This window comes from Scyliorhinus canicula, chromosome 13 (assembly GCF_902713615.1).
Source record: "Scyliorhinus canicula chromosome 13, sScyCan1.1, whole genome shotgun sequence".
Lineage (NCBI taxonomy): Eukaryota > Metazoa > Chordata > Chondrichthyes > Carcharhiniformes > Scyliorhinidae > Scyliorhinus > Scyliorhinus canicula.
In genome coordinates, this window is record NC_052158.1 from 82804460 (window position 1) to 82824455 (window position 19996).

The 19996-nt window shown below is 51.2% G+C and overlaps 1 protein-coding gene across 2 annotated transcripts in view; it reads left to right on the forward strand.

Moving 5' to 3' along the window:
• si:ch211-212k18.15 (uncharacterized protein DDB_G0292642) overlaps positions 1–8633 on the forward strand; it is a 31780-nt gene extending 23147 nt beyond the window's left edge. For both annotated transcript variants that reach the window (XM_038816952.1, XM_038816950.1), the window contains one exon: positions 7429–8633. In XM_038816952.1, the coding sequence (XP_038672880.1) occupies positions 7429–7878 (450 nt within the window). In that variant the 3' untranslated portion in view covers positions 7879–8633. The remainder of the gene's footprint in view (positions 1–7428) is intronic.
• The last annotated feature ends 11363 nt before the right edge of the window (positions 8634–19996 follow it).

Consider the following 19996-nt stretch of genomic DNA (forward strand, 5'->3'; position numbering starts at 1 on the left):
TTTGAAATTGGGAATGTAGGGGAAAAGGGGAATGATGCAAAAATATAATTTTGCAGAAGTGGATATGAATGCTAAGTTGTTTTTGTTATCAAACAACTGTTTTCACCAACATACTCATTTGTATTTATTTCATTATTCTGTCTATTTTTAGTCTCCTGAATGGAACAATTGTGTAAAAAGGAAAATATTTAACATATGCTGTGAAACTTAATGGGCAGAATTTGGCAAAGTCCCAGGCTCACTCTGAAAACAAGCGTGCAACTCTCCAATTGCACAGACCAGTTTTCGTGCCAAACCTTGAGCCTGTTAGACAAATAAAATGAGTGGGCATGGTTTATGCCTTCACTTTGATGGGGCTACCTCAAAGAGCTGGCAGCCAGCTCTCAGGGATCTGGGTGCCATATTTAAAGGGTGCCCCGAGCAACGTGCTGCCGCCTAATGGTCTGCATCACTGAAGTATTGGGGCTTTCGCGACAATCCCCGGTATTCCACTCGCTCCCCCCCCCCCCCCCCCCCCAAACCTGGCAATGCTTGGCACTCTGTTCCCGCCCACCCTGAACAATCCTCAACGTATTTTACCCCCCCTCCCCCACCAACATCACTTTTCCCGCACCACATATCAATGCCCACCACCATCTCCCTACCCCAATGGGACTCCCATGGCCAGCCCCTGGCACTTCCCCTGGCACATTTTGGCACTGCCAGGGCACTGCCCAGGCATGTCTCTCTACCTCACACCCCCGGGGACTATCCGTGTCTCTGCACCCCCGGAGGCATCCCCTCGGCTGCCTCACATCTGGTCAAAGCTGATGTAAGGTTGGCGAGGTATGAACATTTAGAGAGGGGAGAAACGTGGCGGGGAGGGCGCTAATAATATTGAAATCTATGTAAATGTATTAAAATGAGGTTCACATCCTTATGGGTGTGATTTTTGTGAAGTCGCTGACGAGGGGCATGGAAAATCGGGAAAAGCCAAGAAGTGCGTTTCCCGATTCTTGCGAGATTTTGCCCCATGACGCCGATCCTGAGGAAGGTGAGTGCTAGCTCAAAATCGGCCCCAATGAATTGATACTTCGAATGTTGACATGTTTTCAATGCACTTTTTGTCTCAATATTATCATGTGAGAGTACCTTTAAGAAATGGGTGTTTAAGAAATGGGTGTGTATATAAATATCTGTAGTGAGAGTACCTTTAAGAAATGGGTGTTTATTACTGCAGTGATGTCAGAGAGTGAGTGGAGCTGGGCTGTCGGTCAGCTTTTTACTTTCGTTTTAGGCTGTTTGCTGCAGGGTGTATTTTAGTTTCGTTTTCAGTGTTGGAGTTAAAGTCAAACAAAGCAGGTGTACTGCTGTTCTCTCTACCATGAAAAGACTATCTCTGGGTCATATGGTGAATTCAGAATTATAAATGTTCTCAGTAGTGAATGTAAACCTAATGTGCTAAACACCTAAGGTGTTTCCTTTGTCTTCTGGATGTTGTTTGGGAAGTTACTAAGGATTACTTAGTGTTGTATTCTTTGGGGGTTGTATTTGAATTGATGGTTGCTAAGATGGTCACTGCATGTTTTAAAGAGGTGAACTTGAGTTCATAGAACAAACATTGTTTTGCTTTAAAAAATACTTTTCGATTTTTGCTGTACTACGTCTGTAGAGTGGGTCGTGTGCTGCCCATACCACAATCTATTAAAAGTTTTTAAAAAAATAATTTTTATTCAGATTTTCACAAAATACCAATAACAGAAAATATTAACAAAAAATATTAATAACTAAGAAAAACAAGAAAGAGCAAACCCCCCCCCCCCCCGGGTAAATGCAAAAAAAAAAAAGGTTAACACCCGTCATAAACAAAGAACACATGTACACGTCCCTTCAACCCAACCCACCGAAATGACTCCCCCCGGGGTGCTGCTGGCCTCTTTCCCTACCGTTCTGCCAGGAAATCTAGGAAAGGCTGCCACCGCCTGAATAAACCCTGTTCTGATCCCCTCAGGGCAAATTTCACCCTCTCCAATTTGATGAACCCCGCCATATTGATCCAGGCCTCCACGCTTGGGGACCTCACATCTTTCCACTGAAGAAGAATCCTCCGCCGGGCTACTAGGGACGCAAAGGCCAGAGCAGTGGCCTCTTTCGCCTCCTGCACTCCCGGCTCCACTGCAACCCCAAATATTGCGAGTCCCCACCCTGGCTTGACCCTGGATCCTACCACCCTCGACACCGTGCTTGCTACCCCCTTCCAAAATTCCCCCAGCGCTGGGCATGCCCAGAACATATGGGCATGGTTTGCTGGGCTCCCCGAGCACCTAATACACCTGTCTTCTCCCCCAAAGAACCTACTCATCCTTGTCCCAGTCATATGAGACCTATGTAGCACCTTAAACTGTATGAGACTAAGCCTCACACAAGAAGAGGAGTTCACTCTTTCCAGAGCATCCGCCCATGTCCCCTCCTCAATCTCCTCATCCAGCTCCTCTTCCCATTTACCCTTCAGCTCCTCCACCGAGGCCTCGTCTACCTCCTGCATCACTTGGTATATGTCCGAAATCCTCCCCTCTCCAACCCACACCCCCAAGAGCACCCTGTCCTGGACCCCACATGGGGGCAACAGAGGGAGCCCTGCCACCTGCTGCCTGGCAAACGTACCTAAAAATGTTCCCTGGGGGGAGCCCGAACTTCCCCTCTAACTCACCCAGGCTCGCAAACTTCCCATCTACAAACAGGTCCCTCAACCTCCTAACACCTGCCCTGTGCCAACTCAGGAACCCGCCATCGATTCTCCCTGGAACAAACCGGTGTTCCCCCTTATCGGGGACCCCATCGGGACCACCACCTCCCCCCTATGCCGTCTCCATTGCCCCCAAATTTTGAGGGTAGCCGCCACCACCGGGCCCGTGGTATACCTCATTGGAGGGAGTGGCAACGGTGCCGTTACCAGCGCCTCCAGGCTCATGTCCACACAGGACGCCATCTCCATCCTCTTCCATGCTGCCCCTTCCCCGTCCATTACCCACTTACGCACCATCGCTGCGTTGGCAGCCCAGTAGTACCCACAGAGGTTGGGCAGCGCCAGCCACCCGCTATCCCTGCCCCGCTCCAAAAACACCCTTCTCACCCTCGGGGCACCGTGCGCCCATACAAATCCCGTAATACTCCTGTTGACCCTCCTAAAAAAGGCCTTTGGATTAGGGATGGGGAGGCACTGGAACAGGAACAAAAACCTCGGGAGCACCGTCATCTTGACTGACTGCACCCTGCCCGCCAGCGACAGTGGCGACATGTCCCATCTTTTAAACTCCTCCTCCATTTGCTCCACCAGCCTTGTAAGGTTAAGTTTGTGTAGGGCCCCCCCAGCTCCTGGCCACCTGGACTCCCAGGTACCTAAAGCTCCTCTCCGCCCTTTTTAGTGGGAGCCTACCAATCCCCTCCTCCTGATCCCCCGGGTGCACGATGAACAGCTCGCTCTTACCCAGGTTGAGCTTGTACCCTGAGAAGTCCCCAAATTCCCTGAGAATCTTCATCACCTCCGGCATTCCCCCCACTGGGTCCGCCACATATAACAATAAGTCCTCTGCATAAAGAGACACTCGGTGCTCCTCCCCACCCCGCACCAGTCCCCTCCAGTTCCTCGACTCCCCCAACGCCATGGCCAGGGGTTCGATTGCCAACGCAAAGAGCAAGGGGGACAAAGGACACCCCTGTCTCATCCCTTGGTATAACCGAAGGTACTCCGATCTCCTCCTATTCGTCGCTACGCTCGCCATCGGGGCCTCATATAACCTCATCCATCTGACAAACCCCTCCCCAAACCCAAACCTTTCCAGCACCTCCCACAAGTACCCCCACTCAACCCTATCAAAGGCCTTCTCCGCGTCTAGCGCCACCACTATCTCCGCTTCCCCCGCTACCGCCGGCATCATTATAACATTCAAGAGCCTCCGTATGTTGGTGTTCAGTTGCCTTCCCGTCACGAACCCCGTCTGATCCTCGTGGATGACCCACGGCACACAGTCCTCTATCCTTGTGGCCAAGATCTTCGCCAACACCTTGGTATCTACATTTAACAGCGAGATCGGCCTGTATGATCCACACTGCAGGGGCTCCTTGTCCCGCTTAAGGATCAAGGAACTCAGCGCCCGGGACATAGTCGAGGGCAAAGCCCCCCCCTCCCTTGCCTCGTTGAAGGTCCTAATCAACATGGGACCCAGCAGGTCTGCATACATTTTATAGAATTCGACCGGGAACCCATCTGGCCCTGGCGCCTTCCCCGACTGCATGCTCCCTATTCCTTTGACCAGCTTCTCCAGCTCAATCGGCGCCCCCAGTCCCTCCACCTGCCCCTCCTCCACCTTCGGAAACCTCAGCCGGACCAAGAAGCTCCCAATTTCCCCCCCTCCGCTGGGGATTCAGACCGATACAATTCCCCGTAAAAGTTCCTGAAGACCCCATTGATGTCTACCCCCCTTCGCACCACATTCCCTTCGCACCACATTCCCTCCCCTATCCTTAACTCCACCAATCTCCCTGGCCGCATCCCGCTTACGGAGCTGATGCGCCAGCATCCTACTCGCCTTCTCCCCGTATTCATACACAGCTCCCTGTGCCTTCCTCCACTGAGCTTCCGCCTTTCTGGTGGTCAGTAAATTGAACTTGGCCTGAAGACTACGCCGCTCCCCCAGCAATCCCTCCTCCGAAGCCTCCGCTTATCACCTATCCACCCTCACCAACTCCCCCACCAGCCTCTCCCTCTCTCTCTGCTCTCTCCTCTCCCTATCGGCCCGGATGGGGATCAACTCCCCTCTAATCACCACCTTCAATGCCTCCCAGACCGTCCCCACTCAGACCTCCCCATTGTCATTGGCCTCCAGGTACCACTTAATACATCCTCGAACCCGCCCGCCCACCTCCTCATCTGCCAGTAGCCCCACCTCCAAGCACCAGAGCGGGCGCTGGTCTCTCTCCTCCCCCAGCTCGAGGTCCACCCAGTGCGGGGCATGATCCGAAATGACTATCGCCGAATATTCGGCATCCTCCACCCTCGAAATCAGCCCCCTGCTCATAATAAAAAAATCGATCCGGGAATAGGCGTTATGCACATGGGAGAAGAATGAAAACTCCCTGGCCCTCGGCCTCGCAAACCTCCAAGGATCCACCTCTCCCATCTGGTCCATAAACCCCCTCAACACCTTAGCCGCCACTGGCCTCCTACCCGTCCTGGACCTGGATCGATCCAATGGGGGATCCAGCACTGTATTGAAGTCCCCCCCCCCCCCAATTATCAGGCCCCCCTGTCTCCAAATCTGGAATGCGGCCCAACATGCGCCGCATAAAACTCGCATCGTCCCAGTTCAGGGCGTATACGTTCACCAGCACCACCCGCTCCCCCTGCAGCTTGCCGCTCACCATCACGTACCACCCGTGCTGCCCGCCACCACATTTGACGCCTCAAACGACACCCTCTTTCCCACCAGGATCGCCCCCCCCCCCCCCCGATTTTTTGCATCCCGCCCTGAATGAAACACTTGGCCTACCCATCCCTTCCTCAGTCTAACCTGGTCCGCCACCTTCAGGTGCATCTCCTGAAGCATGGCCAGGTCCGCCTTCAGCCCCTTCAGGTGTGTAAACACACGGGCCCGTTTGACCGGCCCATTCAGTCCCCTCACATTCCAAGTTATCAGCCGGATCAGGGGGCTCCCTGCCCCTCTCCCCCGCCGACAAGCCATAACCCTTCCTCTGCCCGCCACTGGCCCGCGCCCCCTGCTTGGCCCGTTCCCCACGGCGGCAAACCCCCATCTTGACCCCCCCCGCATACTCCAGCTCCGTCCTGGCCATTTCAGCAGCAATCCGGTACCCCCCTCCCCCCCCCAAGCTAGGACCCCTCCTAGCCGCGTTACTCCCTCCATAGTACTCCCATAAGCCAGCTGACTCCTGCTGACCCCGGCAACTCCCGCCACTCCTCCGACACCTCCCAGCGTGGGGCTACCCCTCCTCCCCAGTGCCCACCAGCAGGCTCTCCTCCTCCCTCTCCATCTCTCACGCGGGAAAAAAGCCCGCGCTTCTCAGCTCCGACCTCGCCCCCATCAACCCTCAGCGTGGGAAAAAGCCTGCGCTTTCCACCTGCCCGACCCCACCTCCTCTAAAGCAGCACCCATTGTCGGTCCAAGCCCGTCGCCGGGCCCCAGCCCCCTTCCCACCATCAGCTCCCCACACTGCAAGTCTACCCCCCGCCTGGAGCCCATCCACCAAACCCATGCAAAAAACAGTGCCCCACCTGCCTTGAGAACACAGAACCAGCATTAAACAGAAAGCTCCCTCTCAGAAAATAACACTGTTACATACAGACCCCCGCAACCAACCCTCAGTTTGAGTCCAACTTTTCGGCCTGCACAAAGGCCCACGCCTCCTCCGGGGACTCGAAGTAAAAGTGTCGGTCCTTGTAGGTGACCCACAAACGCGCCGGCTGCAACATGCCAAACTTCACTCCTTTTCTGTGTAGCACCGCCTTCGTCCGGTTGTACCCGGCCCTCCGCTTATCCACCTTAACACCGCATTCTCCCACCTGCTACTCCGCTCCTTCTTGGCCCACCTGAGTACACACACCCGGTCAACGAACCGGTGGAACCGCACCAGCACCGCCCGTGGCGGCTCATTCGGTTTGGGCCTCCTTGCCAGTATTCTGTGGGCCCCCTCCAGGGACCCCTGGAAGGACCCAGCTCCCGTCAGCGAATTCAGCAGGACGACCACGTAGGCCCCCAGGTCTGACCCCTCCAACCCCTCCGGGAGGCCCAGGATCCGCAAATTTTTCCGCCTTGACCAGTTCTCCATCTCCTCGAACCGCTCCTGCCACTTTTTATGGAACGCCTCGTGCATCTCCACCTTTACTGCGAGGGCTGAGGCCTCATCCTCTCTTTCAGAGGCCTGCTGTTGGATCTCCCGGATTGCCACCCCCTGGGCTGTCTGAGTCTCCAGCAGCTTGTCGATGGAAGCCTTCAACGGCTCTAGCAGCTCCGCTTTGAGCTCCCAAAAGCAGCGCTGGAGAGTCTCCTGCTGCTCCTGCGCCCACTGCCTCCATGCCTATAGGTCTCCGCCGGCTGCCATCTTGTGCTTCTTCCCTCGCTTTTGCTTTGGCGCTGCCACCGCTATCTTGCTCGCCCCACTCCTGGTCCAGGCCATATACCGATGGGGAACTACTGCTGACTCCTTCCCACGTCTGGAATCGTCGAATAAGTACCGCTGGGGGTCCTAAAAAGAGCCCAAAAGTCCGTTCCTGGCGGGAGCTGCCGAACGTGCAGCTTAGCTCCGCATAGCCGCAACCGGAAGTCATCTATTAAACGTTGTGGGTCAGGTGAACTCCATGATACACTTTGGGGTTCTCTAAACCCTGTTCCATGACAATATTTACTTAATTTCTTTCATATTTTTGTTTAAAAGTGTCCTGGATGTAAAAGTTGTGTTGAACGAGAAGATCTGACAAACCTGTCTGTGAGATGTACAATCTGTAAGGCCGAGAAAGGAAAGAATTATGAATTCTGCTGGCAATGTATGAAGCAATGGAAGGGCCGAGCACCACGCTCTGATCGATGTGACAATGAAGGGTGCACCAACATCCAAATAGATACCTTAAAAAATTGTGACACAAAGGTTTTACCCTACAGCAATATTCAGAAGTGTCCCAAGATTCGTGCATGTCCTACATGCGGGGTGCTCATAGAGCATAAAGATATGTGCAAATATATTATTTGCACTAGATGTCATGTGGAATTTTGTTTTGCGTGCCTTCAAACCAAACAAATTTGTGACAAATCATCTAACTATTCTGCTGCTTGTGCTAAACCTGTGGCTCCAAAGCAAACAAGTATTCCTGTGTGGAATCGCACTTGAAATCCAAATTCTGATTAATCTTCCTGTTAGCTACCTTCATAAATTAAGCAAATAATCGGAGTCTAAAGTTCCATGAAAAGGCTAATCATGTAAATCAATTAGTATCAAAGTGCATGGCAATTATGTTATTAGTGTTATGTGACTTTGCTAATTATTGTAAGGAGGGATTTGATAACCTAAAGATATAATGATTTGTTCTGATGCTACTTTGGTTAGAGGTGTTATGAAGGAAACAAATAATTATTAGAATTGGAATTTCATTTTTCCAAGAAAATGTTTTCCTAATACTTTCATCTCTGAGTTTAGGGCAGCACGGTAGCATAGTGGTTAGCATAGTTGCTTCACAGCTCAAGGGTCCCAGGTTTGATTCCCGGCTTGGGTCACTGTCTGTGCGGAGTCTGCACGTAGTCCCCGTGTCTGCGTGGGTTTCTTCCCACAGTCCAAAGATGTGCGGGTTAGGTGGATTGGCCATGCTAAATTGCCCTTAGTGTCCAGAAAGGTTAGATGGGGGTTACTGGGTTATGGGGATACGGGCTTGAGTAGGGTATTCTTTGTAATTGCCAGTGCAGACTCAATGGGCCGAATGGCTTCCTTCTGCACTGTAAATTCTATGATTCTATGATTCAGCTGTTGCATTGTTCTCACATGAATGCTTAATTTAGTTGCACTAAATTACTCTGTTGTTTAACATAGAACAGTACAGCACAGAACAGGCCCTTCGGCCCTCGATGTTGTGCCGAGCAATGATCACCCTACTCAAACCCACGTATCCACCCTATACCCGTAACCCAAGAACACCCCCCCTTAACCTTACTTTTTAGGACGCTACGGGCAATTTAGCATAGCCAATCCACCTAACCCGCACATCTTTGGACTGTGGGAGGAAACCGGAGCACCCGGAGGAAACCCACGCACACACGGGGAGGACGTGCAGACTCCACACAGACAGTGACCCAGCCGGGAATCGAACCTGGGACCCTGGAGCTGTGAAGCATTTATGCTAACCACCATGCTACCGCACTGCCCAAATTTTTAATTTGGTTAGTTTCTTAATTTTAAACTATTAAAATCAACATTAAATTTTAAAAGTTTTAAGCCAAGCATTAAAAAAATTGAAGGGCAATTACTGTGCAAATAGGTTATTGGTGAACTGTCCTGTAAAAGAGGCGTTGAGAGTATTTATCAATGGTTATCAGTATGTTAGGCAGTGGGCAATTTTTAATTGTTTTTTAATTCCATTTATATCTGAGCTTTTATGCATTTATATTGTATTGCTTTGACTTGTATTCTATTTCTTTGTAATGTTTGGTTTCTTAAAATTAAAGATATGAAGGGAAGAAATTTGGCACAAGTATATTAAATGTTTTAAATCACCTGACCCCAAACCGTGGGGAGTGACCACCAAGATCACCCTTGAAGTCTCAAGCTCCCCCTCCTTTGAGAAAAAGCAACACTGACAGTGGAGAGAACCGAGTCCAGAGGTGCTGGCGGGGCAACCCTGGATCCACTAGATCTATGTTGGTAAATAGCAAGGGGTGGACAATGAGCTCAAAACGCTGTTTAATCTCAGAAAACACTTTGGGAAGTGAGTGCCGAGTAGGCCTGGGATGTTGGTTTGCTGACTTGACACAGGCAGAGGGCTGCAAGTATAACTAAATGACCAACTGCAGGCAAAACCTGGAGGTCATCCAGTTGAGGCAAAATGGTGGGTGGCGTTGCCTGCAGCCAGTGCCAGCTATGCTGTTCAACGGCTGTATGCATCAAGGATCTGATATGGCAAATGACTGGCATGACTTAAACACAGCTTTTACCATTTAAAGGAGAGATGCATGTTGCTGTATGATGTGGTGGGAGGATTTTCAAAAGTCAATCTAGTCTATAATTCCTTGAACAATGGCTGAACATGTGAGAGAAAGTGCACCAAGGTTTTCAAACAACAAACTGCATCCTTTTTTAAAAAAAATTTAGATTACCAAATTATTTTTTCCAATTAAGGGGCAATTTAGCGTGGCCAATCCACCTACTCTGCACATTTCTGGGTTGTGGGGGCGAAACCCACGCAGACACGGGGAGAACGTGCAAACTCCACACGGACAGTGACCCAGAGCCGGGATCGAACCTGGGACCTCAGCGCCGTGAGGCGGTTGTGCTAACCACTAGGCCACCGTGCTGCCCTAACATACTGCATCCTTAATGGAAGAGATGGAAAGGAGAGATATCCTGAGCTGGATTCTCTGATCCCCGACGGTGAAATTGCGTTCGCCAACAGGGCAGAGAATCCCAGATGATGCCAAAATCGGGGGCGGTGTCGCATGCCGTATCCAGGGCCTGTGTACACTGGCTGAGGCCTGCCCTGCGATGCTCCGCCCCGACTGGCCGAGTTCCCGATGGCGTGGGGCACGTGTGCTATTTTTGGTCGGGAACTCGGCGTGGCAGCTGCGGACTCAGTCCAGCACTGCCACAGTCGGGGAAAGGTTGGTCCGCGGACAGCGGGGGGACATGGGCACAGACTGGGGACATTAATGGGTCATCCGGGGGTGGCGAAGGGGGTCTTCAGCGGACGCACTATATGGCAGGCTGGGTCCGTGAGTGGCTGGCGCCATGCTGCACGGCCATGGACCCAGCAATTCTTCAGCCGCATCGGTAGCTAGAGCTGGGAGCTCTACGCTGCCTGGCTGCTAGCCCCCCTCGGAACGGAGAATCGGCAGCTGTTTCACGACAATTTTTCCGTCGTGAAACTACACCGTTTTCACGCCGGCATGGGGACTTAGTCTCCAGAACGGAGGTTGCAGCCCAGGCTGTGTCTGCAACTGGGCAGAAGGCCCTCCTCCATCCAATTGCTCAGGAGGCAGTGGGAATAAGTAGCAGGTGGGAACAAGGAAAAAGTTTTAACCATATGACATGTGCTGCCAAGATAAATTAATTCATGTTCAAATAATTTCCCCGAGGCTGAGAATTACATTGATAGCATATTTGTAAATGTGGTCACCCCGCAGCTTAAGGAAGGAGTCAGAGAGGGAATGGGTAACCACCAGTCAGAAAAGGGGGCAGGCAGGTAGTCAGGAAAGCCCGAGAGTGCATCTCGCTCAAGGACTGCTTTTCTGTGTTGGAAAACGGTGAGAGTGGCCTTTCCTGGGGGGGTGGGGGGGCAGGGTTTGTGCAAAAGAGGAGGTGGAAGTGCAATATTAATCAAGGAAGTTACTGCAGTGAGGAGGAATGATATCTGAGAAGGCTCCTCAATTGAAGCTATATGGGTGGAACTTAAAAACAAAAAGGTGTCAATCACGTTGCTGGGAGTGTACTATATAGGCCCCCAAACAGGGAGAGATATGGAGGCAAATCTCAGAAGTGTTGAAACAAAGTTTTGAAACAATAGGGTAAATAACAGTCGGGGATTTCAATTTCCGCAACATTAATTGGGATAGGCAAAGTGTGAAAGGTTTAGACAGGACTGAATTCTTCAAGTGCATCCAGGAGAGATTTTTGAGTCAGCCTGTAGAAAGTCATACAAGAGAGGGGGCAGAACCTGACCTAATTTTTAGGAATGAAGCCAAGTAGGTGGTAGAAATGCCAGTGGGGAGCATTTTGGTGATAGCAACCATAACTTGGTAAGTTTTAAGGTAGTTATGGAAAAGGACAAAGCTGGACCAGAAATAAAGGTTCTGAATTGGAGGAAGACCAATTAATGGGAGAAGAATCTGGCCAAAGTGGACAGGGAGCAGTTATTGTAGAAAAATCCACAGAGCAGTGGAGTCATTCAAAAAGGAAAGCCGAGATGCTCCCATAAAGCTAAAAGATGGGAACAAAAAGTCTAGAGAACTCTGGATGTCAAAGGAAATACAGGATTGGATATGGAAAAAGTGAAGGCTTATGGCAGATACAGAGGGGTGAAAACAGTGGATGCCCTCGAGGAGTATAGAAAGTGCAGGGGGTACTTAAAAAATAAATTAGAATAGTGAGGGGGCATGGAAAAACCCTAGGGGACGAAATTCAGGAAAATCTCAAGGTGTTTTATAAGCATAATAAGGGCAAGAGGGTAACCAGGGAAATAGTAGGACCCATTCGGGATCAAAAGTGGCAGCCAGTGTGTGGAGTTGAAAGATGTAGGTGAGGTACTAAAAGAGTATTTTGTATCTGTGTTCATCATGGAGAAGAATGATGTAGATATAGAAAGCAGGGAGGGGGAACTATGATACTGAACAGTTTAGCTTGAGAGAAGTGTTCGTGGGTTTAAAAATGGATAGATCCCCAGGAGCAGATGAGATGTATCCGAGGCTACTTTGTGAGGCAAGAAAGGAGATTGCAGGTGCTCTGGCAATAACTTTCAGATCCTCTCTGGCCACAGGAGAGGTGTCACAAGCTTGGAGGATGGCTAATGTGGTACCATTATTCAAGAAGAAAAAAATCAAATAGTTACAGGCCAGTGAGTCTAACGTCAATGGTAGGGAAATCATTGGAAAACATTCTGAGGGATAAAATTATTCTGGTGGGGAGAAACAGCTTCCCCAACCGACCGGAGATGGAGAAGTCCCATAGGTCGCTCCAGAGAAAACTCAAGGCGAGGGTACAGCCGAGAACGATCATCGCCAAACTACACTGGTACCAGGTCCAGGAAAAGATCCTACGCTGAGCCCGACAAACGAAGGCCTGCAGCTGGGACCAGGGTATGCTCGGACATTGGGGCAGACCGGGCAAAGCGCCAGGCAGAATTTAAGAGGGCAAGGTCAGCCCTGTACAAGAACAACAGCAATTTTGGGATGCTGTACCCAGCCAGACTCTGGGTAACATACTAGAACAGGGAACATTATTTTGCTGCTCCTGCAGATATGAAAGTGTTCATCCACAAAATAGACTAGAGAAGCAATAAAGGAGGCAGCGATGAGGTGGACACATAGGAGACAGAGAGAATTAAAGGATAATTTGCGTGGGACTGTACCGCTTTGTTCTGAACCGGGGAACTAGTTCGCAGAAAGGAGGGGGCAGCAGAGCGCAGGAGAGGGTGAGGAGGAGACAGAGAAAACTGACATAGCGGGCCTAGGAGGGGATCAGGCAAACCCCAGGAGGTGGGCCACTACACTAACAGGTAAACTAGTGGCAGGAGGTATGAATGAGGGCGGGGGGGGGGGGGGGGTGGTGGTTGCATCGCATCTCCCGCTGGGGAAAGAGCACCTGGCGAGAGGGTGGTACACCACGAAGGGTGGAAAACTAGGGGGGCGAATGGGGGAGGAAATAGAAGGGGGGGGCAACAGTAGGGTAGGGGGTAGCAGGAGGGGGCGGGAGCAAAACCACAGGGGGGTGGGCTGGCTTCAACAGGCAACAAGGAACAAGATGGCATTGTAAGCAGACACTTTGGAGGGTCCCTGAAAAAAGGGAATCCGCGAGTGCAGCGTCTCACCCATATGGCGTACATACAATTGGTGGCCATATTGGGTGGTCCCTGGACCTCCGGGAGACCCTGGAGTGCAGGGTCGCATCCACAAGGTAAGAATGTTGATCCTGCAAGGGCGGTGGAACAAAAAAACCCATCAGGATAGTCACCTGGAACATCAGGGAACTTAACGGCCCAGTGAAAAGATACAGAGTCTTTGCCCACCTGAAAAGTAGTCTTCCTCCAAGAGACGCACCTGAGGGAGAAGGAACGACTGCGGGTAAGAAAGGGCTGGATGGGACAGACATGCCATTCATTTTACTGAACGAGAGCTGGGGGGAGTAGCCATACAGCTTTGCAAGAGGATGACATTTACCACAACGAAGATGGTTACAGACCGAAGGTCATGGGCCAGCGGTGACCTAGACAGGGCACCATTGGTCCTGGTGAACATGTATGCTCCCAACTGGGACGACACGGAATTTGTAAAGAAGACCATGGTAGGGTAGCACGGTGGCCTAGTGGTTAGCACAACCGCCTCACGGCGCCGAGGTCCCAGGTTCGATCCCGGCTCTGGGTCACTGTCCGTGTGGAGTTTGCACATTCTCCCCGTGTCTGCGTGGGTTTCGCCCCCACAACCCAAAAATGTGCAGAGTAGGTGGATTGGACACGCTAAATTGCCCCTTAATCGGAAAAAATAATTGGGTAATCTAAATTTAAAAAAAAGAAGACCACGGTAGAAATCCCGGACATAGACAGCCACAGAATAATTATGGATTGGGGGGGGGGGGGGGGGCTGTAATTGTGTACAGGGAGGGGGGATTATGTGGGTCTGCGAGAGGCAGGACTGGATGCCCCCCGCCCCGCCTTACAGTAACCAGGGCCAGAACCCGCCACTTTGACAGGATACCACCCCTCTTTACTCCTTTGGCTCTCCTACTCCACCCACATAATCCCCCCTCCCTCCGATATACAAAAAAGAAAAATCACACAAACAGGATTGTGAGCCAAAGGATAATATCGTCTATTCTCAGAAAAACAATATTCCTTTCAACAGCTGCCGCCCTCCCCCATGGCCCCCCCCCTTCCACTGACACACCCCCCCCCCCCTAATTCGCCAGGACAGGCGGGGTGACTGCCCACCAACATCCGGCACTGGGACCATGTGTCACATCCCCCCACCACAGAGGGAAAAATTAAAAAGACGGTTTCCCACACACTCACAGACAGGCAGGAAGGCACACACACACAGACAGGCAGGAAGGCGCACACACAGTCAGGCAGGAAGGCACACACTCACAGATGGGCAGGAAGCTGCACACACTTACAGACAGGCAGGAAGGCGCACACTCACAGACAGGCAGGAACGCACACACTCACAGACAGGCAGGAAGGCACACACACAGGCAGGCAGGAAGGCGCACACACAGATAGGCAGGAAGGCACACTCTCACAGACAGGCAGGAAGGTGCACATACACAGACAGGCAGGAAGGCGCACACTCACAGACACACACAGGCAGGAAGGCGCACACTCGCAGACGGGCAGGAAGCTACACACACACTCACAGACAGGCAGGAAGGCGCACACTCACAGGCAGGAAGGTGCACACACACAGATAGGCAGGAAGGCGCACACTCACAGACAGGCAGGAAGGCGCACACACACAGATAGGCAGAAAGGTGCACACTCACAGACAGGCAGGAAGTTGCACACTCAGACGGGCAGGAAGCTACACACACTCTCTCTCTCACACACACACTCTCACACACACACACTGAGGAAGGCGCACACTCACAGACAGGCAGGAAGGCGCACACTCACAGACAGGCAGGAAGGCGCACACTCACAGACAGGCAGGAAGGCGCGCGCACACACACACACACTCACAGACAGGCAGGGGAAAAAGACAAATATGGCTAGGGACATTTATGAAGCACATGGGCTGGTGGACCATGAAGATTAATGCACCCGGATGAGAAGGAGTTCTCATTTTTTTCGCAAGTACACGGGGCCTATACTAATATCGACTTCTTTGTAGTGGGGAAAAGCAGTGCTTCCAGGCATAGTAAGAGTGGAACACTCCTTGATCGTCATCTCCGACCACGCTCCATACTACATGGATGTGAGAGGGGAGACGGGCCAAGTCCAATGCCCCTCATGGAGGTTGGACACGGCCCTCCTTGTTGACAAAGCCTTCTGACAGAAAATATCACAGGCCTTAGACCAGTACATTTCCTTTTTTTAATATATATTTAGAGTACGCAATTCATTTTTTCCAATTAAGGGGCAATTTAGCGTGGCCAATCCACCTAACCGGCATATCTTTGGTTGTGGGGGCGAGACCCACGCAGACACAGGGAGAATGTGAAAACTCCACAGGGACAGTGCCCCAGAGCTGGGATCGAACAAGGGACCTCGGCGCCGTGAGGCAGCAGGGCTAACCCACTGCGCCACCGTGCTGCCCTAACGGGTACATTTCTAACAAGCGGAATGGGGAGGTCTTGCCCTCCACATTCTGGGAGGCGCTGAAGGCTGTGTCAGAGGAGAAATTATCATCTCGAAGGTATGTAAGGACAGGAAGAGAGGGCTGCTCGGCAACAACTGATCGACTCCATTCTGGAGATAGACAGACGATACTCGGAGGCCCCAACCATAGAGCTTCTAGTGGAGAGGAAAAAGCTACAAATGGACTTTAACCTCCTATCCACCATTAAAGCAGTGCACCAACTCTGCCAAAAACGGGGGACGTTCTGCGAGCACGGAGAAAAAACTAGCTGAGAAAGCAGGCAGCCACGGGGGAGATAGCGCAGGTGAAGGAAAGCAAGGACGAACTGGTAGGCGAACCAAAAAAAGGTTTGCCTACCAGTGAAGTAAATGAAGCATTAGAGGCCTTCTACCGAGGGTTGTACACCTCTGAAACCCCCCCCCCCCCCCATGGAGACTCGGAGATGAAACCGTTCCTCAATGGAATGGACATACCAGTCGTGGGGAATGATGGGAGGAGTGGGCTGGAAGCACCACTAGAATTGGAAGAAGTCATGGAGAGCATTAACTCCATGGAGGCAGGGAAGGCGCTGGGAACAGATGGGTTCACGGCGAGCTTCTATAAACAATTCATGGCAGCACTTGCATTTTCATATAAACAAAAACAGAAGAACAATCAAACAACATTATAACAACCAACACCCACTCCCCTCCCATCTCCCACCCTGCCTTCCACATTTTAACCCTCTCACACCCCCACCACTCTCCCCTTTGCTGACGGGAGGATTTAAACTAGTATGGCAGGTGGATGGGAACCAGTGCGTTAGCTTAGAAGGTGTAATAACTGAAGGGGAAATAGAGAACCCAAATAAGAGAACAGCATTAACCTCAGGAAGAGCAAAAAAGGTGACAAGTGTGAGAAGGGAGGTGGTCAGTGCAGGATTTAGGGTGTTGTACCTAAATGTGCGCAGTATACGGAACAAGGTAAATGAGCTTGTTGCGCACATTGAAATTGGCCGGTATGATGAAAAATAGGTAGTTGAGGAGATTGTGGAGGCAATGGTGGTGATCTTTCAGGAATCACTGGATGCAGGAAGGGTCTCAGAGGACTGGAAAGTGGCTAATCTAACACAGTTGTTTAAGAAGGGAAGGAGGCAGTAGACGAGAAATTATAGGCCGGTTAGCCTGACTTCGGTCATCGGTAAGATTTTAGAGTCCATTATTAAAGGTGAAATCGTGGAGTACTTGGAAGTGCATTAGCCAGCTTCGTCAAGATGAAGTCATGTCTGACAAATCTGTTAAAGTTCTTTTGAGGAAGTATCAAGGAAGTTAGACAAAGGAGAACCAGTGGACGTGATTTATTTAGATTTCCAGAAGGCGTTTGACAAGGTGCCGCATAGGAGACTGTTAAATAAGTTAAGAGCCCATGTGTTAAGGGTAAGATCCTAACACGGATAGGGGTTTGGCTGACTGGCAGAAGGCAGATAAAGGGATCTTTTTCAGGATGGCAGCAGGTGACTAGTGGTGTGCCTCAGGGGTCTGTGCTGGGATCACAACTTTTCACAATATACATTAATGATCTGGAAGAAGGAATTGAAGGCACTGTTGCTAGGTTTGCAGATGCTACAAAGATCTGTACAGGGACAGGTAGTATTGAGGAAGCAGAAGGACTTGGACAGGCTAGGAGAGTGGGCAAAGAAGTGGCAGATGAAATACAATATGGAAAAGTGTGAGGTTATGCACTTTGGAAGGAGAAATGGAGACATTTCTTCAGCCAGAAGGTGGTGAACCTGTGGAATGCTTTCCCGCGGAAGGCTGTGGAGGCCGAATCACTGAGTGTCTTTAAGACAGAGGTAGATAGGTTCTTGATTAATAAGGGGATCAGGGGTTATGGGGAAAAGGCAGGAGAATGGGGATGAGAAAAATATCAGCCATGATTGAATGACGGAGCAGACTCGATGAGCCGAGTGGCCTAATTGTGTTCCTATGTCTTATGGTCTTATGGACCTCTCAAACATCCTAAAGAAATCAATATACAGCTTCCACATCCGGGTGAACCCATCCACCAACTCCCTCATGACGAACTTGACCTTCTCCAGCATCAGGAAATACGCCAGGAGGCTCACTCACACCCCCGCATTCGGTGGCTCTGAGTCCCTCCACTCGAGCAAGATCCGTCTCCGGGCTACTAGGCAGGCAAAGGCCAAAACATTGGTCTCTCTCACCCCCTGGACTCCCGGGTTTTCCGACATCCCGAATATCACCACTGCTAGACTCGGGGCCACCTGAACCCCCAGAACCTCGGACATCACCTCCAAGAACCCCCGCCAGATCCCTTCAGCTCCGGACATGCCCAAAACATGGGGACGTATTTCGTGGGCCTCCCTACACCCCGCCCACACCTATTCTCTATTCCCTCAAAGACCCTATTCATCTTTGTTACCATCAGATGCACCCTATGCAATACCTTAAACTGAATGAGGCTTAACCTCACATAAAATGAGGACGCATTGACGCTCCGCAGAGCCTCTGCCCACGTCTGGCCTCCATCTCCCCTCCCTCCCAACAACTCCTCCACTTACGTTTTATGTCCCCCACAAGGGTCCCCTCCCAATCCATCAACTCCTTGTAGACCACAGCCACCTTCCCCTCCCCTATCTGATCCCTCGACAGTACCTTATTCTGCAACCTTAGGGAAGGACGGCACCTCTCTGGAAAACGAAATCCCGGACCTGCAGGTACCTAAAACCATTTCCCCTGGGCAACTCGTATGTTTCCTCCAAGTCCTCCAACCTCCCTAACTTGCCCCCTATAAACAGATAGGCGAATTGCTCGATCCCTGCTCACCGCCATCCCCGAAACCTCGCGTTCAACCTCACTGGCACAAACCTACATTGTCACAGATCAGCTGGTTTAGCACAGTGGGCCAAACAGCTGGCTTGTAATGCAGAGCAAGGCCAGCAGCGCGGGTTCAATTCCCGTACCGGCCTCCCGAACAGGCACCGGAATATGGCGAATAGGGGCTTTTCACAGTAACTTCATTGAAGCCAACTTGTGCCAATAAGCGATTATTATTATTATTAGATCAGTGCCTACACCGAGGCACCAGACCCAAATGCTGCATCCACTCCCCCATGCCCTTCTGGCCGACACCACCACTGGGTTCACGGAGTATCTGACTAACGAGAATGGCAGAGGTGCTGTCAGCAAAGCCCTGAAACTCATTCCCCTGCATGATGCCGTCTCCATCCAACCCCACGCCGACCTTCGCTCACAACCCATTTCCTAACTATGGCGATGTTCACCGCCGAGTAGTAGGTCATCATGTTCGACAGCGACAGCCCCCCTCCTCCCTCCCCAAGAAAAGCCTCCTAACCCGTGGGGTCTTCCCCGCCCGCACAAACCCAGAGATCAGTGCATTAACCTTCTTAAAAAACAATTTTTTGCGAAGATTGGGACGATCAGAAGCCTTGGCAGCACCGTCGTTTTAACTGTCTGCACCCACCCTGCCAGCGACAGCGACAGCACATCCCATCTCTCTCATGATATGCAGACACGCAGATAATGATATACAGACAGGCAGCTAATGAACACAGAGAACAGGACATGACCAATAAGCAGGCAGGACACTCAGGGGTGGTATCTGACGATAAAAGGTACGAGGCACTCACATTCCGCCTCTTTCCACTGATGACATCTACAGAGTGAGTCAGGGTGTATTTACAGTATCACACCTCCAGCACGTGGCTAAGAGCTAGTCTGGTTCAGTCAGACAGAGTAACCACACTTAGGTTAGCAGAGAGTCGAACTCACAGAGAACTATGCTAACTGTGTGACAGGTTCAATAAATCAGATTGAACTAACTTCAAGGTCTGAAGTATCTTTTGGTTAAAGCTGCATCCAGTTGAATCCTGTGTTATCCCAGAGCACATAACACAACATGCTACCAGGAGACTACTTAATCTAGGTGGTTTACCTCAGTCCATTCCGTGACGACCAGCGAATGCACCCCGGCACCATGGAGAAGATTTGGGCTCCTCACCAGCTCAGGACCTCCGGCAATCTCAGTGCCAACTGGCAGACATTCAAGGAAAAGTTTCTGTTGTACATCGAAGCTTCAGACCTCGTGGGTGTGTCTGATGCAAGGAAGATCGGGCTTCTCCTCTCAACGGCGGGTGATCAAGCCATCGAACTCTTCAATTCTTTTCACTTCACCGAAGGCCAGGACAAGACAAAGTCTCAGACCATCCTGGACAAGTTTGA